Source organism: Corylus avellana, chromosome 6 (genome assembly GCF_965113065.1).
Source record: "Corylus avellana chromosome 6, dhCorAvel1.hap1.2, whole genome shotgun sequence".
Classification (NCBI taxonomy): Eukaryota; Viridiplantae; Streptophyta; class Magnoliopsida; order Fagales; family Betulaceae; genus Corylus; species Corylus avellana.
In genome coordinates this window covers 12,838,729-12,865,104 of record NC_142495.1, presented here as the reverse complement: position 1 = coordinate 12,865,104, position 26,376 = coordinate 12,838,729, and the positions used below count along the sequence as shown (strand labels likewise).

The 26,376-nt window shown below is 38.0% G+C and overlaps 3 protein-coding genes across 3 annotated transcripts in view; all 3 read left to right on the top strand.

The window, feature by feature from the left end:
* Nucleotides 1–8,153, top strand: part of LOC132190794 (pyrophosphate-energized membrane proton pump 3) — a 38,884-nt gene extending 30,731 nt beyond the window's left edge. Inside the window, exons 7-14 of the mRNA XM_088517351.1 lie at nucleotides 4,426–4,546; nucleotides 4,644–4,831; nucleotides 5,055–5,492; nucleotides 5,600–5,764; nucleotides 5,859–6,014; nucleotides 6,102–6,213; nucleotides 7,295–7,514; nucleotides 7,869–8,153. Coding sequence (XP_088373477.1) covers nucleotides 4,426–4,546; nucleotides 4,644–4,831; nucleotides 5,055–5,492; nucleotides 5,600–5,764; nucleotides 5,859–6,014; nucleotides 6,102–6,213; nucleotides 7,295–7,514; nucleotides 7,869–7,968 — 1,500 coding nt within the window. The 3' untranslated portion in view covers nucleotides 7,969–8,153. The remainder of the gene's footprint in view (nucleotides 1–4,425; nucleotides 4,547–4,643; nucleotides 4,832–5,054; nucleotides 5,493–5,599; nucleotides 5,765–5,858; nucleotides 6,015–6,101; nucleotides 6,214–7,294; nucleotides 7,515–7,868) is intronic.
* On the top strand, nucleotides 383–3,161 carry LOC148584900 (uncharacterized). Its single transcript, XM_088517219.1, has 4 exons — nucleotides 383–480; nucleotides 665–1,057; nucleotides 1,568–2,711; nucleotides 2,802–3,161. Exons 1-4 carry the CDS (start codon nucleotides 383–385, stop codon nucleotides 3,159–3,161), a joined length of 1,995 nt encoding a protein of 664 aa, XP_088373345.1.
* Nucleotides 8,154–12,045: 3,892 nt separating the features above from the next.
* LOC132184929 (ribosomal protein-like protein) lies at nucleotides 12,046–12,695 on the top strand. The gene has a single exon (XM_059598719.2). It carries the CDS (start codon nucleotides 12,246–12,248, stop codon nucleotides 12,672–12,674), a length of 429 nt encoding a protein of 142 aa, XP_059454702.1. The 5' UTR covers nucleotides 12,046–12,245; the 3' UTR covers nucleotides 12,675–12,695.
* The last annotated feature ends 13,681 nt before the right edge of the window (nucleotides 12,696–26,376 follow it).

Here is a 26,376-nt window from a genome sequence, read left to right as displayed (position 1 = left end):
TAGTGGAGTGTAAGGAGGAGTGGGTGGGGCATTTCACTTTGGCTTGTTCTTTTCAAAATGTGGAGGATAATTGGGTTTGGGCGTTTGGGGGGGTGTATGGGCCAAATGAGGAAGGAGAGAGAAGGGATCTTTGGGAGGAGTTGGCTGGTTTAATGAGTGTGTGGGAGGTCCCTTGGTGCTTGGGTGGGGATTTCAATATTGTACGCTTTCCAAGCGAGCGATCTAGCGCTTCTTATTACTCCTCGGGCATGATGGATTTTTCAGATTTCATCTCAGAGAACAATTTGGTGGATATTCCGATGATGGGGGGTCAATTTACTTGGTCTAATAATCAAGAAAATGAGAGTTGGTCGAGGATTGACCGGTTCTTGCTTTCCCCGGAATGGGAAGATCATTACCCAGCAGTGTCACAAAGGCGACTTCAGCGCTTGCTTTCCGATCACTTTCCTTTATTATTGGATTGTGGGACCCCGTGCGGAGGTAATAAGTCTTTTAAATTTGAAAATATGTGGCTTAAAGCAGAGGGTTTTGTGGAGAAGGTCTCTTCTTGGTGGGGGACGTATTCGTTTGAGGGTTTACCTAGTTATGTGCTTGCTAATAAATTGAAATCACTTAAAGTGGACTTGAAAAAATGGAATGAGGAGGTGTTTGGGGATATTGGGAGGAAGAAGAAGGAGTTGTTGGGAGGTATTGAAGAGTTGGATGAGGTGGCAGAGTCGAGAGGTTTAGGTCAGGAGGAGAAGATTCGGAAGGCAGACTTGGTGAAAGAATTGGAGAACACCTTGCTGTGTGAGGAAATTCATTGGAGACAAAAATCGAGAGCTTTGTGGCTCAAGGAAGGGGATCGAAATACTCGTTTCTTCCACAAGATGGCTAATTCTCATCGTAGGGGCAATCGGGTAGAAGTGCTTCGTATAAATGGGGAATTATCCGAGGATCCAGTGGTAATAAAAGATCACATAGTTCAGTACTATCAAGGTTTATACTCGGAACAATGCACTTGGCGTCCTAGAATGGATAACCAGCCCTTTTTGTCTATTGATGAGGAGGACAATAGGTGGTTAGAAAGAGATTTTGAGGAAAAGGAGGTGTGGGAGGTGGTTAAGGGCATGGATGGTGATAAGGCCCCGGGTCCAGATGGCTTTTCCATGGCTTTTTTTCAAGCTTGTTGGGGGGTTATTAAACAAGATGTTATGGCGGTCTTTGCTGAATTCTACCGAAGACGTCATCTGGTGAAGAGTTTGAATGCAACTTTTATTTCCTTGATTCCGAAGAAGGCGGAAGCGGTGGAGATGAAGGACTTTAGGCCTATCAGCTTGGTGGGAGGGGTGTATAAAATTGTTTCTAAGGTGCTTGCCAATAGGATGAAAACCGTTTTGGGAAAGGTTATTTCCTATTCTCAAAATGCTTTTATCGGGGGTCGGCAAATCCTAGATTCCATTCTCATTGCCAATGAATGCGTGGATAGTCGCATGAAATTAGGATTGCCGGGTATTCTTTGTAAATTGGATTTGGAAAAGGCCTATGACCATGTCAATTGGGATTTTGTTTTGTATTTGCTGCATAGGTGTGGTTTTGGAGAGAGGTGGAGGGCGTGGATAGAGTGGTGTATTAAGTCGGTAAGATTCTCCATCCTTGTGAATGGTTCTCCGGAAGGCTTCTTCAATAGTTCGAGGGGAATCCGGCAAGGGGATCCTCTTTCTCCTTTGTTGTTTGTGCTTGTGATGGAGGCTTTGAGTAAAATGGTGAATACGACGGTAGAACAAGGCCTTTTGACTGGGTTCTCGGTGGGAAATAGGGTGTTATCGGAGCTGATGGTCTCTCACTCTTTATTTGCGGATGATACTCTGATATTTTGTGAAGCGTCCATTGAGCAAGTCCGGTATGTACGTCTCATCCTCTTATGTTTTGAAGCTGTATCGGGTTTGAGAGTGAATTTGGGAAAATCAAAGATTGTGGCTATTGGAGAGGTGGAGAACATGGGGGTTTTAGCTAGTATCCTTGGGTGTAGTGTTGCCGAGTTGCCTATGAAGTATTTGGGTCTCCCTCTTGGGGCGTCGTACAAGGATACGGTTATGTGGAATGATGTGATTGAAAAGTTGGAGCGCCAGATGGCGGGTTGGAAGAGGATGTATCTCTCTAAAGGAGGTCGCCTAACTCTTATTAAGAGCACTTTGGCTAATCTTCCGACTTACTTTTTGTCTCTGTTTCCGCTTCCTATAAGTGTAGCTAAAAGGATTGAGAAAGTCCAAAGAGATTTCTTGTGGGGAGGAATGGGTGAGGAGTCTAAGATGCATCTTGTAAGTTGGAATCAAGTGTGTCGTCCCCTTCGTTATGGTGGCCTTGGCATTCGGAAGTTACACCTTTTTAATCAAGCTCTCTTGGGGAAATGGCTTTGGAGATATGCGAATGAGAGTGAGGCGCTTTGGAGTAAGGTTATCAAAGCTAAATATGAAGACAAGGAAGGTGGGTGGTGCACTAAGGAGGTGCCGGGTGCCCATGGTGTGGGCCTATGGAAGCACATTCGTCAAGGTTGGAATCTTTTTGCCAAAGAGATTCGTTTCGAGGTGGGGGAGGGTTCGAAAGTTCGTTTTTGGCATGATATTTGGTGTGGGGAGAGTCCCTTGAAGCAAGCTTTTCCGTCCTTATTTAATATCGCCAGACACAAAGAAGCTTGGGTGAAGGATAATTTTACTTGGAGGAGTGGGAGAGTTGAATGGAATGTCATTTTTGTTTGGCCCGTCCAAGATTGGGAGATGGATATGGTTTCTCCTTTCTTTGATCGGTTGTATTCTTGCAAGATTTCCATAGGAGTGGCAGATCGTATGTGCTGGATTTCGTCTAAGAAAGGAAAGTTTGAGGTTAAGTCGCTCTACAAGGCTTTGTCCCTATCCAGTCAAGAGGTGTTTCCTTGGAAGAGCATTTGGCGCACTAAAGCTCCTATGCGAGTGGCTTTTTTTGGGTGGACAGCGGCTCTAGGCAAAATCTTGACACATGATAATTTGCGTAAGAGGAATATAGTGGTCATGGAGTGGTGTTGTATATGCAAGAAGTCCGGAGAGACAGTCGATCATCTTCTTCTACATTGTGAGCTCGCTAGTGCTCTATGGCATTCGATTTTTAGTCGGTTTGGCTTGCATTGGGTCATCCTTGCAGGGTGAGAGCCTTGTTCGAGAGTTGGTGGTCGGGAGGACGATCCCGGAGCGCAGTTGTGTGGAAGATGATCCCTCTGTGTCTTATGTGGTGTATATGGAATGAAAGAAATGCTAGATGTTTTGATAATTCCACTAGGACTATAGAGGAATTGACCCATTTTTTCCTCTTTACTCTTTACTCTTGGACGGCCGCTTGGCTAGCTCCTATAGAGATTAGCTTTTCTGATTTTCTTTTTCATTTCTCTCCCTCTTAAGCGCTCTGTTTTTATACCGCCCGTGTAAATGGGTTGCGCCCCTCTGCGCCTTTGCTTTATAATACATTTACTTATCAAAAAAAAAATGTCTCCGAGAGTAGTAGTCCTTTTTGTCTGTTGGAGAGGGTTGTGAGGCAGTCCTCATAGCACAACTGTGAGGAAAATGGTTTCATCTTACCTGTTGTTGTATCTTTGAAGGAAAATGAATGATAGAGGTTTTGAAAACAATGAGAGGCCAGTGGCGGAACTTAAGTCTTTCTTTTCCAAAACTCTTTTTCATTGGACAGCCACTTAAATTTTAATGTGCTTAGTTTTCATAATTTTCTTGACTTGTTCCCCGCTTGCTAGCTTGGTGTTTTTCTTGTATACTTCGTGTGTGCTTGAGTTGTTCTGTTGCGCTTTTAATGATATTCTTTTACTCATATATATATATATATATATATATATATATATATATATATATATAACAGCAAATAACATTACCAAAATTACCCTAGGGTGTTACAAACTTCCTTTGCGTTTTTCGAGCTATTTCCCATATATGATGACAAGTCTTAGTAAAAATTGAGCTGGAAGTAAATTAGTAGGGGTATACTAGATGTGCGAGGACAATTTATTTTGAATCTAAGGTTAAGGTTTCACTTTTTCTGCTTGCTATTGTAACTCTGTAAATTTTCATTTTCATTCTAGACTGACTAGAATGTTTCAGGGGTTATAAGTTCATTGAGCTTTTTCTTCACATACATGGTGATATTTTAATGGCATAAGTGAAAGTCAAGGCATTTTACGGCCTTTGAGGCAAGGTGTAGGCTTGGAGGCATTGAATTGTTCATTTTAGGTATTGGGTTTTCATAAGTAAATAATTAAAATAGAAATATTAATTTGTTGAGTGAAGTTTAATCCCTTTTCGCTGTTGTTGAGTGAAGTTTGATATTAAAATTCCTGTAACCTTCTTTTCTTTGGGATTATCTGCATTCTTGTTGGTTGTATAGTTACTTATTTATTTTTCAATTAAGGTTGGAGACAATGTGGGTGATTGTGCTGCTCGAGGTGCTGATCTTTTTGAAAGTATTGCAGCTGAAATAATTAGCGCTATGATACTTGGGGCAACAATGGCCCAGCAGTGCAAAATTGAAGGCAAGTAGTGTGTGTGTGTGTGTGTGTGTAGTCATACCTTTTTCTATATATATGTATGTGCTAAATTGGCTCACCTATAATCCATTTGTTTATGCAGATCCTTCAGGCTTCATCTTGTTTCCTCTTGTTGTTCACTCTTTTGACCTGGTAATTTCTTCAGTTGGAATACTTTCAATCAGGGGTACACGGGACTCTGGCTCGAAGTCTCCTATTGAAGATCCAATGTCAATTCTACAGAAAGGATATTCTATTACAATAGTGTTAGCTGTTCTGACCTTTGGTTTGGTAATATTTCATCTATAATTAGGAAATTCTTTTTTAACTCTTTTTTTTTTCCAATGTTTACAATTGCTAATTAACATTTCCTACTTCGATATTCTTCATCATTTAGAAACATTTTGGCTGTAGATCTGTATTTGTTCAAGCAGAAATAACCACATTATATTTTGCTATTTATTTGCTGGCATTCTGATACATGATTATTCTGCTGGTGTGAAATACTCTACAGTCCACCCGATGGTTGCTTTATACTGAACGAGCTCCTTCTGCCTGGTTCAACTTTGCCTTGTGTGGTTTGGTTGGCATCATTACGGCATACCTTTTTGTTTGGATCACCAAGTACTATACTGACTACAAGCATGAGCCTGTACGCACATTAGCACTTTCAAGCACCACAGGCCACGGGACTAATATAATTGCTGGAGTCAGTTTGGGCCTGGAATCAACTGCGCTTCCTGTTCTTGTCATTAGTGTATCTATTGTTTCAGCTTTCTGGCTAGGTCGTACATCTGGGCTAGTGGATGAAGCTGGAAATGCAACTGGTGGGCTGTTTGGCACAGCTGTAGCTACAATGGGAATGCTCAGCACTGCTGCCTACGTTCTTACCATGGATATGTTTGGTCCAATAGCGGATAATGCTGGTGGAATAGTTGAAATGAGTCAGCAGGTAAGCCTTAAGTGATGAGTTCTTTAAGACTTTGACTCAAATGATGAAGAAAATTGTGCTTTTTCCCCTCTCAATATACAAGCTAAGCATATATCATTTTCTAACAGCCAGAAAGTGTCCGAGAGATCACTGATCTTCTCGATGCAGTAGGGAACACCACTAAAGCTACCACCAAAGGATTTGCCATTGGTTCTGCAGCACTTGCATCGTTCCTTCTGTTTAGTGCTTATATGGATGAGGTAGCTGCATTTTCTCAGGAACCTTTTAAACAGGTAGGGAAAATGTACTTCCACTATTAGCTATTGGCATTTGTTTCAAGTACTGTTGCATCCTGTCTTAGTTTTGCAATTCCAAATTGGCTTTCAGGTTGACATTGCCATTCCAGAAGTTTTTGTCGGTGGATTGTTAGGCTCCATGCTTATTTTTCTATTTAGCGCCTGGGCCTGTGCTGCAGTTGGCCGAACTGCTCAAGAAGTTGTTAAGGAAGTAAGGAGGCAGTTTATTGAGAGGCCTGGCATAATGGTGAGCATAAATTTCTTTAGTAATTTGTGCATTGTACTTTAACCATGTGTTTTAGGTGGTGATATTGTTTCAACTTTCTTGCTGCAGGACTACACGGAGAAACCAGATTATGGCCGTTGTGTTGCCATTGTAGCATCTGCATCTCTGAGGGAGATGATAAAACCTGGTGCTTTGGCTATTGTTTCACCTATAGCTGTTGGTGGGTTGCTCTTGTCACGTTGTTGCCTTTTCTGTATTTTCATGTGCATAGCTTTTTACCATTGTTGCTGTAACAAAAGATTTTAGAGAAAGAAAAAATGAATGTGCAGTACATTTCCATTGTAATGTGGAAGTAATGTATTGCATAGTTCTGATTATGTGATGCAATATGATCAAGTTTTCATGCTTTTTAATAGGATGGATGATATATTGCTTTCAAGGAAAAGACATGCTTTTGCAATTTATATTGAAGATTTATCATTAGGGCCTCAGTTAGTGTCATGTTCTGAGGATGCGGTGTGAAGCAGTGCTGTAAGAGCTGCTACAACGTGATTCATATATGGCTAACGAATTGAACACCAGCTGTTGATGTAATGACATATACTCGCACATTCTTTGGCATAATGGTTTTCTAATTTAATATTTATAATCATTGGCATTTATTTTGTTGTTATTATTACTACTACTGCCACTTTTATGCTTGTAGTAGTATAAGAATACAACACATATACACTCCAAAAATAGCTGGGATGCTTGTATTTGTTGACTGTCCTAAAATATATGGGAGTTTCTAGAAATAAAAGCATTTATCAATTTATTTTTTCCTATTACCTTAAATTTGAACCAGCCAATTTCAAATTTGAACCTGCTTTTTTCCTTCCTTTCCCTAGAGAATACTGATAGCAAGAATTTTTATTCTTGGTCCTCCTAAGGGTATTTTAGAAAACTGTTAATTTTATTTCCTTTTTAATTTAATTAAATTTTTTTAATGCATAGCATTTGCAATCAACCTTTCTATTTTGGAAGGGTGATTTGATAGTAGTACCATGTGATGGAATTAGTAGTAGCAATAGCGGTTGTGGCAGGTGGTGGTGGTGGCTGCAGTATCATTTTAAAATTTAAACATGCTGTATATCCACTCGAATAGTCCATATGTTGAAAAGTAATTTGTTGATCTATATTACTATTTAGTTTTTATTTTTATGGTGTATACCTATTAATGACTTCGTCTTTTGCACGAGCTGTTGTATAAGTTTATATCCCATATAATGGACTCTGAAGTTTGCTCATATCACCTGCAGGTTTCCTGTTCCGGATTTTGGGTTACTATACAGGGCATCCTCTACTAGGGGCTAAAGTTGTGGCCGCCATGCTGATGTTTGCAACAGTGTCTGGAATTCTTATGGCTCTTTTCCTGAACACAGCAGGTGGTGCCTGGGATAACGCAAAGAAGTACATAGAGACAGGGGCTCTCGGAGGCAAAGGGAGCGATTGTCATAAAGCAGCAATTACAGGAGATACGTAAGTCTTGTTGATGTTCCCTTTTTCCTTATTGTTCTTGCCATTGCATTTGTTGTCATTATATAGGATTAGTACCAATGGTAATGGTAGTAATTGGAGATTGTCCTTTCGTGGTTTAACTGTTGAAGGAAAACTCTATAACTCCCATTCTAGTAACTCTTAGGCTCCATTTGGATCTCGGTCTATGAACAGTATTATACGAAAAAGAAATTGAAGGATCTTGTGTAGTTGCTTAAGAAATTAGGCTCCTCAAGGTTTATGCCAAACATTTAGCCTCTACAATGTCCCTTTCTTTTCTTTTTTTTCTTTCTTTGTTAAATATAAGTAACATGGATCACTTGATGGTTCCTGCAGTGTGGGAGATCCATTCAAAGACACCGCCGGACCTTCCCTTCATGTCCTCATAAAGATGCTTGCGACAATTACGCTTGTAATGGCTCCAATCTTTCTGTGACATTTGTTTATATACCTATTAACTATTAACTATTGCAGGCTCACCCCCTTTTTATGGTCTCAACGGCATACAGCACCCATTTCCCTTGAATACATAATAGATATTATGCAAATATACGGATAGGTACTCATTCATGTATATCAAGGGTGCGTGAGTAATAGTGATAACTTCCTCTCTTTTTCTTAGTCTGGGTAAGACATGCTCCTCCTCATTTTTGTTTCAAATGGTTAGCTTTTTTAAATAAAAATAAAAATAAAATAAAATAATATTGGTGTATCTTTGGAGTTATCCACATTCAAACTTCATTGTTCTATTTTTGGCTGCTTGAGCTGAAGGAAGTAATTAAGGCTATGTTGAAAGAACCTTTTCTTCAATAAGATCCTAGTGTATTGCATTTTGCTTGGTAATTTCACTAGTAATCGATTAGGAGCCAAATTAAAATTATAAAATAGAAAAAAAGTGACTAGCTTTTCTCTTTTGGTTCTCGTTTGGATTGTTCTAAAGCTGGGTGCTCGAGTCCTTTTTCTCTTGCTGGCTGCACTTCCAACTTTCTTTTTCTCAACAAGGAAGAGAGAGAGGCCTTTTTGTTTCAGCTTCCATTCCTTGTTTATTCTCTTCTTTCACATTTATTAACCTTAGAATGATCCATTGGCTTTTGAATATTTATTTCGTGTACGTATGCTTATTATTGATAGAGAACTTGGGATGGGAGAATACAATTATGGCTAATGCCTTTTTCCCCAAGTGCATTTCGTGCCCTTTCCACTCTTTGGGACACTTAGTAGCTATAACCATAGACAAACCATCAAGGTTGGTAGTTTAGTGGTTTTAAAGAAATCTTGAAAGTTATTAGGTAACGTATATTAAGGCATACACTTGAATCTTGCAATGACAATTTTCTTGTCTGATTACCGTAAATCAGTATGGGTCTTATTAATTTCTTAATGGGGCAAGGTCATGTTATGGTTCATTCAGATTTGAGAGAGCATTTGTGATTTTTACCGTTTAGGCTTTTCCTGTATGGTTCTCACCATAGTAGTTACTTTGGTTATCTACTACTGCCTTTCAATAATTAAAAAATAAAATAAATAAATAAAAAAACATAGACAACAAGAACAAATAAATTAATTCTTTCATTAAGAAGGTAAGAATATTAAAATGGAAGTTTGTAGTCAAGAGCCATGACGTACAACTATTGGGCGCATTCTTTAATACAAATTATTTGATGCATCTCATTATTATAGTTAAGGTTAAATACTTCAAACCCTCTTAGGGTTTTTCAACTTTATTTTTTTTCCTCTTGGGTTTTATTTTTATCACAGGAAGTCTCTGTAGTTTTGATAAATGACCAAGTTAATCCATCTGTTAGTTGATCGTTAGAACTGACACGTGGACCAATTAGATGCTGACACGTGGCACCTACTTAATTTTTTTTAAAATTAAAATAATGTTTTTTTTTTAAATTTAAAAAAAAAAAAAAAAAAAAAAAAAAAAAAAAGGAAAAAAAATTGGGGTGGCTCCTTTGGCCATGGGGGTGGCCTAGTGGTTGGGGGTGGCCGAAACCCACCCCCAGTGGGTACTGGGGGTGCCTCGACCACCCCCATGGAGCCTAGGGGGTGGCCGAAACCACCCCCAACCACCATTGGGGGTGGTTTCGGCCACCCCCTAGGCTCCATGGGGGTGGCTCGCCATTGGGGGTAGTTTCGGCCACTCCCAAGGCTCCATGGTGGTGGCTGAGCCACCCCCAGTGGGTACTGGGGGTGGTTTCAGCCACCCCCTGTGGGTACTGGGGGTGGTTCCGGCCACCCCCTTGGAGCCCAAGGGGGTGGCTTGGCCACCAATTTTTTTTCCTTTTCTTTTCTTTTTTTTTTTTAATTTAAAAAAAAAAATTAAGTATGTGCCACATGTCAGCATCTGATTGGTCCACGTGTCAGTCTTAATGGTCAACGGATGGACTAACTTGGTCATTTATCAAAACCTCAGGGACCTCTTGTGATAAAAATGAAACCCTAGAGAAAAAAAAATAAAGTTGGAAAACCCTAAGGGGTATTTAACCCTTATAGTTATTATATATTGTTTTCTTTACCTAGCAGGCTAGCATTAATACACATATACCTGATACCAAGCCTGCTAAGCTTGCCGGCTCAGGCAGGCTCGAGACAAACCCCATTGACCCAAATGCCCGACGATCTTAAGAAAGAACACCACAAGGAATCCCCGCTTACCATTGTAACCTCAAGTATTTTCAAGATTATCAGCCGTATGTTAGGGAACAATGCGCGCCACACCCTATGACCCTGCAACAGCAGTAGGTGCATTTAATTACTATTTTGCGAAGAATACTAAACTATGCCGAAAGTTAATACCTAGTAGAAGATGTGCCTTTAGTCAGTAACCAAATAACACCCATGAATATGATCATAATACTATACAATCACGAGATCACACCCGAGAGAACTCATGCAAAGAGGAGAAAAACCATGAGCGTAAGAAAATGCAAACCTTCACGATCGAGGTATGGGACACTCACTCACTTCTCACCCTAATTCATCATCTCTAGAAAATTACTGACTTGGGCACTGAAGACCTCCCGTCGGACCACCCGACAAGCCTCTATGCTCACTCAACCCTTTTCTTGCAAATGCGTGCTAGTGGATTAGAGCTCGGGACGTGATCATTTGCATCGGTTCATTAGAAGGTAAGAATATTAAAATGGATATTTACGCTCAAAGCCATGCCATTCAAATATTGGAGCATTCTTTAATACAAATTATTTGATGCATCTCATTATTTTTTTATATTTTCATATAAATAATCCTCCTTGCGTTTTATTTACGTCTGCCACACGAACCCGTATAACAAAAAAAAAAAGTCATATAATTAGAAAAATTTGCTAATGGGTGCTACGTTAGATTATTGATCCAATAGTTGTTTGCAAAGACTTGGCTTAGGCGTAGTAAAAAAATTACGACATCAATAGTCCAAATTTAATTTTGCTCTTTCTTTTTTTATAAAAAGTTTGAAATTAAATTTAAACCGTTAAAATATGTTATAATTATTTTACATAAGCTAAAAGCCAATCCAAAAAGAAATATCAACCCTAGTGTAAGGGTGGGGGTTAGTTTATCGGGAATTCAACTTTCTTAATGTCAGACATTGAATATGCACCTTAAAATCCACTGCTTAGCCTAGGAATTTTTACGCTTTATAGCATTCACATTCGATTCAATAAGTATTTAGTTAAAATTTAGCTATATATATATTAACTTTATTTATTTATTTATTTAGCTTAAGCGTTGTTGAGCTATAGTGCTAGACAAATTTGATAAATATTGTAGCAGCTAGTTAAACTAATTAACGACAGTCATGGCAAACCAATCAATTAATGTTATTGGCTCTTGTTTAGCATATCCTGTGTCAACTATATATGCCACATGGTGTAGTTAATTTAAATTACAAATATATATTTTTTTAAAAAGAGGTAACCAGCCACTCCTAACTGGAAATGGGGGTTGCGCCTCCCTCTAAGACACTCCTGTGAGGAGAAGTTGTCCCTCATAGGGGAGGAGTCACCACCTCTCATTTGGTGAAGAGCGGCCCCCTCACCAAGGCCGCCTCCCTCTATTTTTTTTAAAATATATATATATATGTAATTTAAAATAATTGTGTCATGTGAAACATCTCGTTCATACATGACATGTTAAAAGCAAGGGAAAATGATCCTCTCAATTTCAAATGAAATGGAGAGTATCCATTTAGTGCATTTAGGAGAACAAATTTGTTCAAAAAATTTACCCCCCCAAAAAAGACTATTATCTTCCTAAATGTACTAAATGAATACTCTCAATCCGTCTTCAAATGGAAGTGAAGTAACATTAGTGAATTGATTTGACGTAGTGACATGATGCTAATTAATTACTCTATGAATTAATAAAAGAACCTATTTAAAATTAGAAAAACCTAAAAAGCTAATTGTGGAAATTAAAAATCAAGAGCTAAATTAATTGTCCCATTGAAACCTAGCATCTTTTTCTCTTTTAAATGCAAGACCAACAAAAGAGTCCAATTATAGCCGGCTTTGCCCACACCTCAAATACCCAAGCCCAAATTTTTCCCATTCCTGAATCCTCCTGCTGCCCCCCTTTCTCGCAGCAACACCTTATCTCCAAAACCCCAATTCTAGGGTTTTGGCCATTCCCCTTCCCTCTCCTCCAAACCCCCAAAAAAACCCACACCAGGATTCGCACCAACCTTTCATTTCTTCATTTTGATCGCAAATGGAACAACCACCAACCCCAAAAAATGCACTTCCAAAAGAGAAAAGCAGCGGCAACAACCAGAGGAAAAAGCTGCCGACCGCAGGAGAGCTGGTATCCCACTATGAATCCCAAGGGCTCGACTCCAATGAAGCCTCCATAAAGGTCATAGAGGACCTCCAGAACGCCCTCTTCAGGGTCATTTCCTCCGGGAGAGGCAGAAAAGACAAGTTCATGGCTGAGACCTCGAGAAAGATCGATGCCACCAACAGCAGGCTCGCAATTCTTGACATGAAAGTGGATTCCAAGCCTGGGTATGGAGAGACTTTTGCCATTGGGGTTGCTTCTGGTGTCGCCTTGAAAGGAATTGGGAGTGTCATGCCTCATATTCTTGGGGCTCTTGGTCAGATTTGGAATTCTGTTAGGAGTGCTACCAAGTCTTCTCCTTGAATGAATCTTTTTTGTTCCTCAGCTTTTGTGTTTTTTTTTTTTCCTGAATATCTTGCTGGGTTTGTTTGAACTCGTATTGAATACTTGAATTTGCAGGGGTAAAGTGAACAGGAAATTTTTTGTTTCACTTCTATGTAGGAATTTCTCTTTGGAACGAGCCTTCTCCTTGATTACATACAAGTTTCTGATTACATCTGTTTTCTATTTTAGCAATGTAAAATATGAATATCTATTTTAGTTGGTGATTTTTTTTTAGGGTTAATAACTTTTTTAGTACTTGGATTTTTAGGTTTTTTAATTTTCTCCCTAGATTTTAAAACATAACTAAACTAATATCTCAGATTTTCGAACAAACCGAATAGCCACCTCCGTTAGTTTCTGTCAATTCCCCACTAACAGTAGTCTATGTCATCGCCACGTAAGCACTTTATATAGCGACACATGTCTATTTTTATTTTTATTTTTATTTTAAAAAAAAAACTAAAACTAAGCTACACGGTAAATCCACGTCGGAATCCCATTAAACGAAAAAATCACCAATTATTTCAACTCCTTTCTCTTCAACCCGAAGCTTCCCTCTTCATTTGCCCCTAAATTGCATGAACCCTAGGCCACGAGCTACAATCAGACTCACGTGTAGGTAGGTACGGGAATGTCAAGCTAGGTTTCCTTCCGATCCTTTCCTTCTTCTTCGTCAACCCACAGCTACACACCCAGTTAAATCGAGCTTAAAACGTTTGTCCCTAAATCGAGTTTCAATTTGGTTGGTAGACGCAGACGCTTGCGTCGCACGCATAAGGGATCTCTGTTGACAGTGAGAACTCGCACTGGAAGGCGCAGAGAAGAAAATATCATCAGGTCGAGAACAGGCATTCAATGGAAAAGAACATTCTCTCGGCTTGGGTAAGGTATGTACTCAAACTTAAGCCAAATTCCAGCTTTGGTTTTTTTGATGATTACAATACCCAAATTAAGCTAGGGTTCACGTTATTTTCATTAGGAGCAGCATATGAAGTCATCATCTGGATCTAGGTGTACTTCGGTGGACTGTTCATTCTACATATCTGGACCATATCTACATCCCAACATCAAACATACAACTATGCCATAAATTCAAACAAAACAAATATGACACAAATGTCCATTAACCCACATTTTCAAAAAAACCATAAGGGGCATATTTGTACTCTCATGTTGGGCATCACATAAGAAGATCACATAACAAGTAAGTTTTGTTAATGTTGGACATCACATAAGAAGATCACAAAAAATTACACAATTTTTGTATTCACAAAAATCCATATTGTGTTGTCCTGAATTGTGTTGGCGGTGGATGAGGTTAGTGTTGCCCCACTAGCTGTGATGGCCTAACCCGCATCAACATAGGCAATACAATTAGTACTATGCACACAATTTATCCTTATGGCAGTCCAGTCTACTACACAACAAATGAAATTGAGGAACTCACCATTGATTGTAGCCTAGCCGACCTTCTACCTTCAATCTTGATGGAACTCCTACTTTGTCCACTCGAGGTGGTAGCTTGTTGGGGTATGTTTGTTGCATGAGTTGTCTGTGAGGTACCTCCTTGTTACACCATATAATAATAAAAACTTTAATTTAATTCAAAAATATTTAAAATGTCAAATGTCAAACTACCGTAGAATATTATGTACGAACTCACCTCAGTGTCGGTGTTCGGCTTTGTCTTCTTAACCTTCTTTGGCCATATCTTCATATTTGGATTCTGTGATTGGGTGCAACTCCTAGCATTGTGGCCCAGCTGATTGCAGTTTCCACACCGTACATCATACCTCTTTTGACTAACCTTAACACTTCATCAGGCTCGTTTTCATCAGCTCCTCTTACTTTCACCTTCTTCGGCCTACCTCATTGTTGTTTGGGTAACGGTGGTAGTGTGGGTTCCTCATCATTGGGAATAGCCCAATCTTTAGGGCCAGGCATTAGCCCAACGCTAAATGCGTATGGCTTCTTATATGTATCCATTGAGTACCACTTACTTACATACTTCTCTGGACTTTCCCTATTTACATATATTGCACAGCAAGCATGAGGGCATAGAATCCCATTCAACTGCCACCTACCATATCCACAGGTTCCTAAATTCAGATTGACAAGCCTCCTAGCATCATGATGTTGTCAACCTCAAATGTCAAGTCGTTACTCTAGTGGAAGATGTAATTCATAGCCTCTGACTTGTTCCTGTCTAACTTCTTCACAATCTTAGGGCAAATAGTATTGGTTGACGTTGCCGCTCTATTTCTTTTTTGGCTAATCCGGTTCATCAGTTGCCGCCTTATTATCTCCATGCCAGTAAGAATGGACTGATCTCTAGCTTCAAGTACGCATGAATTGAAAGTCTCAGCTGTATTATTCAGAAGTATGTCACTGCAGCTGTTCTCCCTGAAAGCATGCCTTAACCACATCTTTGGGTTCACCTTCGCAATATAATCATGGGCTGCAATATCCATTCCTTTTATCGCAGACATGTAATACTTGAATTGATTTGCATTTGATGCTCGAGCTGCACCCCACAATGCATCCTTGTATTCCTTGCATTTGTAACCCTTGTTCTTGAAGTTCGCATGCAAATGTCTAACACATAACTTGTGCTCCACATCAGGCATCAAATACTCTATGGCTTCCATCAGTCTCTGTGTAAGAAGATCACAATTTAATTAACACATGCTAAATATTAATGTTCTCACAAATTAATAATATTCATTCAATTAGGATGTCAGGTTATTACCTTTTGTCTGTTAGATATAAATGACAATGTGTGCTCCCTTGGATTCTCAATATCCTCCAACAAAGTGTTCAAAAACCATGTCCATATGGCTCTACTTTCGGTCTCGCATAGAGCATATGAAATTGGGAAGATGTCATAATTCCCATCTCGTGCAGTGGCTGCATGTAGCTGGCCACTATGCTGGCCTTTCATAAAGGATGCGTCCACACATATCATCGGCCTACATCCAGCCAAGAAACCCCGCTTACAAGTAGCTATGGAAACATACATCCTTTGGAAGAATACACCATCTCTTTGTATATAAGCTGAGCTACCGGGATTCTACTTACGTATTGTACAACAATACGCTCTTGTAAGTTTGTACTGCTCATCATCCGACCCGGTTAACAACTTCAATGCCATTCTTTTGGCACGGTGGCAAGCAAGTTCGTTTGTTGTAATAATGACTTCCACTGTTATGAACATCAAATAATGTCTTTATTTGGAAGTATTTGGTGTTATTCTTCCATGACGCATATACTCTCCATCCACAATTTTTCTTACAATGGGTTGAAACGCCATTTTTCTCGTTATGCACGTATGTGTAATTGAATGAATTATGTACTAGATACAGCTGTAATACCTCTTTAAACTCCGATGGGTTTGCAAATAACTGTCCCACATATATTTCTACCTTCTCTTTGAGGTTCTTCAACCCACGCCATTCCGGATACTTCATTCTTTTTCTTTTTCTTTTGGTTGTACCTTCATCATCCTCATCTTCACTTTCTAAACTGCACAGTTTAGGACTTTCAACACCCTCTTCATTTGGTTGTTTGAATTTACCATTTCTAGTGTTAACCTCCTTAAAAGCTGACGATGATACACCCCATGGCTGGAACCACTTTGATGCAGCCTTCCTAACCGCCCGTAGAATTTCTTCATTTTTTCTGACATAAATGTCCTCATTTCCATCAGTATCTTCAAAATCAACTAATGGAAGAGGTTGAATTTCTACTTCATCATGTTCATCTTCTTCATCTCCATGACTTGGAGGCTGCCTAGATTTGGACTGCCTGGATTTCGATTGCCTTGTTTTAGACTGCCTGGCTGTGGATTGCCTAGCTGTGGACTGCCTGGCCGTGGACTACATCTTCTCCATTTTCTTATCCATGGCAGTTTGCTCAATCTTCTTTTGCTGCTTCTTTTGTTTTCTTATCTGCTTCATAGTTTGATCAACCTTCTCCTTTTTGACCTCGTTCATAAGCACCTCTTCATACCCATAAGTATCCTCATAATTCACAAATCCGTTTCCATATCCCTCATCTTTCTCACTAATCCTACAACCAGCTGAAACTTCAATAATAGCCCAACTATGTTCATCAGGTCGAACTATACCTTCTTCTACAACTCCATCAGTTTTTTTATCAACTTCTCCAACTCCATCATTTTTATAGTCTACAACTTCAACAATGGCCAGACTTTGTTCACTATCTATAACTCCATCATCTTCTACCACTCCATTTTTTTTCTTCAACTACAAAAACTACATCCTTCAACAATATATCTCCTTCACTTTCACCAACTTCTACATCTCCATGATCTACAAACACATGAAAGTTTTTGGACTCGCATTCAACCACCCTAAACATCTCTTTGACATGATTTCTCCTCGTAAGTCCACGAAATTCATCATTATCATCAACCTTGTAATAGAGAGGAGGCACCCTTCCATACTGATAACCAAGGTAGGTTTAATGTCTGAGTAGCATAACACAGAAAATATCTAAGTCAGAAAAAGTCATCAATTCCCCCTTACACACTCCATACGTGGTCTACTAAATGATCCATGATGGTAAATAACGAGATTAATGGATCTTGTTAGTGGTGATCCTGCATGAACAAAATAATGGCCATGTGAGACACTTACATACCTACGTACCAACTCCATCTATCATGCACATTGGTCCCCACCCAGTGGCGGATCCATGATTTTCACTCATCAGGGCATTTTTTTATGAATAAAAAAAATAAAATTAATTAAAATATTAAAAATAATAATTAAATATAAAAAATGACAAACTCTTATTTGTAGATATACTCTGGATTTGGTCTCTATCACTAGGATTATAATCGTACTTTTTTTTTTTTTTTTTTTTCTTAAACAAGATTTTTGGGCAGATTTGTTAAATCTACTTCAAAACGAGGTCGTTTAGAATTTGATTGGAGCTCAATAGAATCGTTGTTTTTATCTATAATCTCAGAGAACTACAATTACATATTTATACAATTAAAATATATATATATAAAAAAAAACTATATAAATTCATAAATAATTAAATATAAAAACAATTATCAAGAATAAGCTGAATTAATAGCAATATAAAAACTAAAACAATCAATTGAAAAGAATAATTTAAATCTAAAAATTTGATTACATATTTACATGATTACATCTCTCAATTTTTTGCTGGAGTTATTATCAAGAATAAGCTAAATTAATAGCAATATAAAAATTAAAACAATCAATTGAAAAGAACAATTTAAATCTAAATCTAAAAATTTGATTACATATTTACTAAACTTTAGGCTTTTTTTTTTTAAAAAAAAAAAAAATTATTTGATTACATATTTATTTATTTATTTTTTGGAGAAAAGGCTTTTGTTTTTAATCATGTTGTGTTGTGATGTTTGAAGTATGTAGTGGCTTGGATTTTTATAGTCTTTAGAGTTTGGTGTCTCAAGACTCTCAACCAAATCCACTGGCCCATTGATGTTTTTTTTTCTTCTTTCCAAAGCCTACTTTAGTGTTAAAAAGAAAGAAGCTAAAATTTTGTTCTGGTTCACAAAGAGTCCAAATAGCAAGGACATGATTGTCAATTGGCCCATAAACAGTCCAAAGGTAACTTATTTAAACTATGTGTTTGATTAAAGTACATGATTGTCAATTTGCCATCATCTTCTTCCTCCATCTTCTTCCTCATTTCATCTAACATTCTAACCTAAACCTAAAACATCATGTAACTGAAAACTGCAGCAGAAACACTGCATCAATCGTTTGCCCCTGATAACTGGGGCATAATCATGGCCGAATGGGCATGCTTATGGCTGAAAGGGGGCATCAACACGGTTGAGGGGCATAAGAAAATTTTTTACCAAGAGGTAAGGAGAATTTTTATGCCCCCTCTCGACCCCCCTAGATCTGTCCCTGTCCCCACCCACCAAACAACCCCACAACAATAAAAAAAAAAAAAAGGCTTCGAAAGTAGACAAACTCAAACAATAGCCACCCACCAAACTACCCCACAACAATAAAGAAGTCTTCAAAAGCAAACAAACTCAAACAATATCTCATTGACAACCAGCACAACACAACACAACAACGAGTTTTCGATGTAAAAAAAGGTGAACTTTATACTGGGCTTCGAAACAGACAAAAACTACTACACTAAGGGACAACTAAAAAAAAGTCAACCATAAAAGTGAATGCAACCTCTCAATTGCATATGCTAAATACTATTAAAAAAACGCCCCACTGGTCGGGAATTTTGTTTGGCAAAGCAAAAGTACATACCTCGAGCTCTATTTTCTCCTAGGTGGTCTCATTTTACTCCTCCCGTACAAGGTCTCTGCCAACGTGCTCAAATCAGGCCGCCCGTTGCAATTCAACAATAGCCCAGACCACTCCACCCACAATAATCCTCAAACTCAAACCCAGACTACTTCAATCGAAAGCCAAACCCAGACTACATCCAATCGAAAGCCAAACCCAGACCACCTCCAATTGAAAGCCAAACCCAGACTACCACCAATCCCAGACTACCGACAGGAATCCAATAACCCTAAGTCGACCCATTCCACCCACGATAATCCTCAAACTCAAACTTAGACTAATCGAAAACCAAACCCAGCCTATTTCCAATCGAAAGCGAAATTGAAATTTAAATGGAAATCAATCCAATAACCCTAAATCGAAATTGTATAAAATTTAGGGGAAAACCGGTTAGTTTGAACCCTAGGGGGAAAATGTCAAATAATTGGTGATTTTTTCATTTAATGGGATTCCGATGTGGATTTACCGTGTAGTTTAGTTTTAGTTTTTTAGTTTTTTAGTTTTTTGTTTTTAAAGTGGACATGTGTCGCAATATAAAGTGCTTACATGGCAATTACGTGGAATACCATTAGTGGGGAATTGACGGAAACTAACGGAGGTGGCTATTCGGTTTATTCGAAAATCTGAGGTACTAGTTTAGTCATGTTTTAAAACCTAAGGGAGACAATTAAAAAACCTAGTTTAGTCATGTTTTAATACTTTCTAATAAATTCTATATTCTTCTTTTTTTTTACATCCTTTAAAATAAGGAAATGTCGGATTTTTCTCTCTCGTTCACTTAGTGTAACTGTTCTAGGTGAATACCTAATACTTTCCTTGAAAATATATATTTTTTAATTTTTATTATATATATGAAAAAGATAAAAAAAAATAATAATAATAAACAATTGAATAGCAACATGAAAAATAATAAAATATTTATCAATGAGCAGTAGCTGTAGGACTCTATGCATTTTATCTAGTCTCTAACTAATTTGTATGTGGAATAAGAATTGTTGTATGTGGAAGCAGAAGAAATGCTGCATGTGGAATTGGTTGTAGACACCTATTTTAACGTTTGATATTCCATTTTTTTTTTTTGGCATTCCTTGAAATTTAAAAAGCATGTAAAAATTTCAATTTCAATTTGAGCATTTATAAGATAGCAATTTAATTTTTTAGGGTAAAGTATACCTCTCAAACTACCACTTAATTGACAATGTTTTCCAAAATTTTCAGTTGTGACAATTGATACCAGACAGAAATGGAGATGGAAAACAAGTACACAAATTCACACTCAAATGACAGATAGAAGTTCACCACCCAAGAGATAACAACAAAGGGATATAGAATATTACGACCCAAAGGATTATAACAAGGGATACAAAACTAGAACACTCAACACTCTAAGGCTCACACCAAAGAGATACAAAGATACAAGGACAATCTCCTCTCAAAAGCCAAAGGCTGTTTTTTTAACACAATACTTTAGTCTGACCTACACTTATACATACAAGTATTATATAAGCTTAGAACAACCCTCTAAGCATAGGATAAGCATCTAATGAAGTTAAACAAGTAATAATGGCAGAAAACAATCATTAATTCGTGGGGTAGCGAACAGGGAGACAAACAGCCACCTTAATGCATAATCTCGAGAAGGCTGACCACTCCACTTCAAACGGTCATAACTTTTGGCATGCGACTCCAAATGATTTGAAACCTTTTGAGTTGGAAAGATAAGATTCTAAACTTCAAGTTAGACCTAGACATGTGTTCGAAATGATGAAGTAATGGACGACTATGATGTTTTTGAACTCACTAGAACTCTCTAGACTCCATTAGGATTTCTTCAATATGGGCCTTGTAATTCTGTTGGGCTTGTGGACTTATTTGGACTGAAGCTTGGGAAATTGTTAATGGACTCTTGCTGGACACACCCGTGTCATACTCCCCCGGTTGATGAGGACTTACTCTCAAGTCCGTGGTCTCTTCGATTTCTTCATATGGTGCTAAGTCACATACATTGAAAGTCACCATACTCTCCAGGGAGCTCAATCTTGCAAGCATTTTCTCTAACGCGTTGGAGCACTTTGAAAGGACCATATGCTCGTGCTAGGAGGTTAGATTGTCATTTTGTTGGAAAATGTTCTTTTCGAAGATGAATCCATACCAAATCTCCTTCTTTGAAAACCATTGGCTTTCTATGCTTATTGGCTTGTGTTCGATGCTCCAAGGTACGAACAAGAGCATAGAATTCTTTGTCATAGGTGGAATACTTCTTTCGGTTCACTGAAAAAGGCAATTGGTTTGCCTTCTTGGCTGAGAACACCACTAATTCCTAGACTAGAAGCATCGCAATCAATTTCAAACGCTTTGGAGAAATCTGGAAGCATAAGGATTGGTGCCTCTGTTACTTTCTGCTTGAGAAGTTCAAAGCTCTTTTGGGCTTCTTCCAAACACTTAAACGTTCCTCCCTTAAGGCATTCTGTCATGGGAGTAACAATGGTGCTGAAGCCTTTGATGAAACGCCGGTAGAATGATTGTTAAGTGTTAAAATATTCATATTTTTAGGCCTTAACTTACATATTTTAATCCTTTAGTTTTAGTTAATTTACGCCATTTTAGTTTTTTTATGTGTTTTCCTTGATTTTGTAGGTCATTGGAAGAAAAAGAAGCAATTTCGGAAGTCTTGAGCATAAAAGAGCTATTTTGAGAATATGGAAGGCTCTAGTAGTGCGATCAATCGCAGGGGAGCTGCGATTGAGCGCACCCGTGCGTAATGGCCAAGACAGTTGCCAGCCTTGATATAGAAAGTGCAACTTTTAGGGTTTTGTAACTTAGTGTGAACTAGGGCTCAAACCCTACGATTTTTAGGGTTTCTAGAGTATTCCTAAGGCCTATAAATAGACACTTAAGCATCTAGAATAGACACACTTTTCCACGAAAAAGAATTGGAGCTCTTCAAGTTCAAGTTTCGGGTTTATTCTTTTCCTTTCTTTTATTTTATTTTATGAAGATGTTTAACATCAAACTTATATGTAAATAATTTATTTAGTAGGGCTAGATTGAAGCCCTAGTTATGTTTAGTTAATATTCAATATTGGCGCCTTTGTGATGGTCATGTTGTGGTATTTAACTTGATTAATGCCTGCTTTCATGAATTCCTCATATGTGTGTGCCTGATCAACATATGCATGTGATATGGACTAGTTAATTAAATCAATTTGGATGACCGAGTCCTGGGTTTAATAAGAGTAACAAAAGAAATCCACATAGGGTTCTTAGGTTAATCAACATGGAAAACCGGGAGTATACACCCATGCCCTAGGCCTCATGTTTTTGTCGATTTCCACAGATTTATCCTTTCTTAAAGAACAACTTAGTATACACCCTTGTTAAATCCTTTAAGAAAGTAAAAGGGTTAGAGTATACACCCATGCCTAACTCGTTGCTTAGGGAAATCTATAGCTTAAGGAGTATACACCCATGCCTTTAGGTTGACAAACATTAGATATACATGACATGATCAAAACATTGGCATATTGATATATTATCTAAATATAATTAGTGGTGGATATCAAAGCCCTACCTTTTTATTATTATCAACTCAAATCCAATCTTTGTTTTATTTTACTGTTGGAATTAATTTTAAGCAACGATCGCACATCCATAGAACAACACAATTACTACACTAATTATATATCTAATTTTTTCTTTTGTTTCATGCAGGGTCATTCGAGTCTGTATATTAGTAAGTTTTTATTTTTAATTCCCTTTCAATTTTAACTTCTTTTTGTTATTTTATTTTTGTTTTCACACATGTGGGGCGGCATTTCGACACCCCGTAGACCATGTTCATGTTGCCACGACCCTTATCACCATGTTAGAAGAATGTCCTACAATGAGACAAACTTCTAACCAATCTTATGAGTACATGAACACATCATTCTTTAGACCGGGGAACGGCCGCTATTTTGATTCCTATAACCCAACATGGAGCCAACAGTCCAATCTCTCATGGCAAGCTCAAACTCTCGGAATTCATGCTCAACAATCTCATGGACTGTAACATCACTCATATTAGCAATTCTATGATCGTACATATTACTCTCAATCAGCTCCACAACAGAAATGTCAGGCTGAACCACCTTCTCTTATGGATATGATAAATACATTGATTAAGACTACACAGGAAGCATCTGAGGAGATGAAGACCTACTTCAAACTGAAAGGCAATAGTCTCAGAGAAGAAGAAGCGTATCAAGAAGAACCACCTCCTCCAAAAAGGTCTGCCTTACAAGAAGCAGTTGCTGCCTTAGAAAAACAGTGTGCTGACTTTACACAACATGCGGCAGTTCATCTTAGCCACATGGAGGAAAGAGAGCAATCAATTGAATGGATGGAGGCCCACCTCAAGCAAAAAGAAGAAGAAGAAGAAGAGTGTCAAAATCAGTTGGTGGCCAATCCTAATAAGCATTACGTGGAGGAAGAGTGCACCTACTATCATGAGTAAGCTGTCACGTTGAGGAGAGAATAGGTGGTTGAAAATCAAGTGGAAGAGGGGAATATGGAGCAAACCAAAGTTCTAGAGGAGCTACATCAGGAAAAGGAAGAAAGCACTGAAACTTCTTTAACATCTATTCCCCGAATTCCTAAGAATCCAAGAGAGAAGTCTGTTGGGGCTATGTGATGAGCAATTTGAGGACATCAAGATAGAGAACCTCCATGAGTTTTCTTCATCCTTTATTCCAGTTCATGATTCCCCACCAGATGAGAAACTGTTTAACAAAACTTAAAGTGGCCCTCCCCGATCTATAGACATTTGGAATCACCTGGCAGCAGAAAAGATTCATTCCCTTTGGAGCAAGAGAAGGAAAGATTGGTGATTCAAGTTTAAAGTACCACCGTCTGGCTGAAGACGTTAAACTTAGTGCTCATGGGAGGCACCCCATAGTTTATCTTGTTATTTTCTTTTTGTGTGTTTCATTTCATCTTTTTATTTATCTTTAGTTTTGTTTCCTTTTACTTGTTTTTGTGTTTTCTTATTTTGAAAGGACAAATGTGCTTCAATTCAAGTTTGGGGGTGTGCTATGAGCCATGCTTTCCAAGACGATGTCGTCCATCTCCTGGGTACATTCTTTCCTTAATTTAGACACATTGGGGACATTGTGTCATTTAAGTTTAGGGGTATGGGCACACATGTGTTTACACACACTTTGTCCCAATTTCATATTATTTGTTTTGTTGTTTGTTTGTTTATTTGAAAAAAAGAAGAAGAAGGTTTCTGCATGTTCATGTTTGCCCTAAAATTTTAAGTTAATCTAAAAGAATTATGGATTGAATTCATCAGTGAGCTTAAAATTTTGAACATATGATTTGATGAGAGAATTTGTTAGTTTGATTACTTGTTTAGGATAGTTGAAAAATCACATGTTTGATTTGATCACACAAGCACATTAGCACATAATTTGTGAGGTATGACATGAGGTCTGATATGTGTGTTTCTGTATCTTGGATGACTTATTAGATGCACACTTTGGCGTATATATATATGATAAAAAAAAATTAAAAAATTAAAAAATTAAAAAAAAAAAAGAGAAGAGAGAAAAAAAATTATTATAAATAAATGATCATTGATAAGCTTTTCACTGAGTAACTGGACCTCTTGCCCTAAAGCATTAAGTGTTCACGTCCAAAAGTGAAAATTTTTGATTTGATTGATGTCATGATTAGTTTGGTTTTGTAGCCTTTTTGACTCGAGCTAGTAAGTCCTAGGGGTGTCTCTACACCTAGTGCCCTAAAACCACCTGGTTTGGGAGTCATTGACTTAACACTCGTTACATGGGTCAATTAGAAAGCTTAAAGGAACCAAACATCGCACAACCTGACCAAAAAAAAAAAAAAAAGAAATATGCCATTGTTGTTCATTCTAGTAAGGATTTCAATGAATTTTGAGATATGGAGACATTACACATTGGAAATACTTGGAAGCCTCATAATTTTGTGCTAGTTCACTTTACACAATTTTCAAACTTGTGATAAAAACATGTCCTTTGTAAGTAATTGAACTTTGAGATTCCAATTCATTGTGCAGATGGAGTTCATCTTTTTAAGCTTGTTAATAAATGAAAATCATGATCTTAAAGTGATGCTTTAATTTTTGGGATAACATGAACTGTGCATGATGTTTGTGGGTAACATTTTTGGAAAATCCTCACGAGACTTCACTCGTTCTCTAGGGAATCCTTAGAGGTTTAAAAGGCTTGCTACATACGCTAAATGCAATTGTACATCCCACGAAAGATGAATTTATCTTTTTGTTCTTGGTTTTTCATTTTGTTTTTACTTTTGTATTGCTAAGGGACTAGTAATATGTAAGTTTGGGGTGTGTTAAGTGCTAAAATATTCATATTTTTAGCCCTTAACTTACATATTTTAATCCTTTAGTTTTAGTTAATTTAATGCCATTTTAGTTCTTTTATGTGTTTTTCTTGATTTTGTAGGTCATTGGAAGAAAAAGAAGCAATTTCGGAAGTCTTGAGCATAAAAGAGCTATTTTGAGAATATGGAAGCCTCTGGTAGTACGATCAATCGTAAGGGAGCCGCGATCGAGCGCACTACAGGCGAGGATCACAATGCGCAAGGCAACCGCGATCGAGCGTCAGCACAAGGAGGATCGATCACAGACCTGCGATCGATCGCACACAGGCTGCAATCAAGCGCACCCGTGCGTGATGGCCAAGACAGCCGCCAGCCTTGATATGGAAAGTGCAACTTTTAGGATTTTGTAACTTAGTGCGAACTAGGGCTCAAACCTTACAATTTTTAGGGTTTCTAGAGTATTCCTAAGGCTTATAAATAGACCCTTAAGCCTCTAGAATAGACACACTTTTCCACGAAAAAGAATTGGAGCTCTTCAAGTTCAAGTTTCGGATTTATTCTTTTCCTTTCTTTTATTTTATTTTATGAAGATGTTTAACATCAAAATTATGTGTAAATAATTTATTTAGTAGGGCTAGATTGAAGCCCTAGTTATGTTTAGTTAATATTCAATATTGGCGCCTTTGTGATGGTCATGTTGTGGTATTTAACTTGATTAATGCCTGCTTTCATGAATTCCTCATATGTGTGTGCCTGATCAACATATGCATGTGATATGGACTAATTAGTTAAATCAATTTGGATGACCGAGTCCTGGGTTTAATAAGAGTAACAAAAGAAATCCACACAGGGTTCTTAGATTAATCAACATGGAAAACCGGGAGTATACACCCATGCCCTAGGCCTTATGTGTTTGTTGATTTCCACGGATTTATGCTTTCTTAAAGAACAACTTAGTATACACCCTTGTTAAATCC

Bases quoted from the DNA above. Each gene is read 5' to 3' on its own strand.
- LOC148584900 (XM_088517219.1), top strand. From the start codon at position 383: ATGGGAAGATCATTACCCAGCAGTGTCACAAAGGCGACTTCAGCGCTT. The intron at 1,058-1,567 runs GTGGTTAGAAAG...TTTGCTGCATAG, and splicing joins ATTGATGAGGAGGACAATAG to GTGTGGTTTTGGAGAGAGGT. The intron at 2,712-2,801 runs GTTGAATGGAAT...TATTCTTGCAAG, and splicing joins TTACTTGGAGGAGTGGGAGA to ATTTCCATAGGAGTGGCAGA.
- LOC132184929 (XM_059598719.2), top strand. From the start codon at position 12,246: ATGGAACAACCACCAACCCCAAAAAATGCACTTCCAAAAGAGAAAAGC.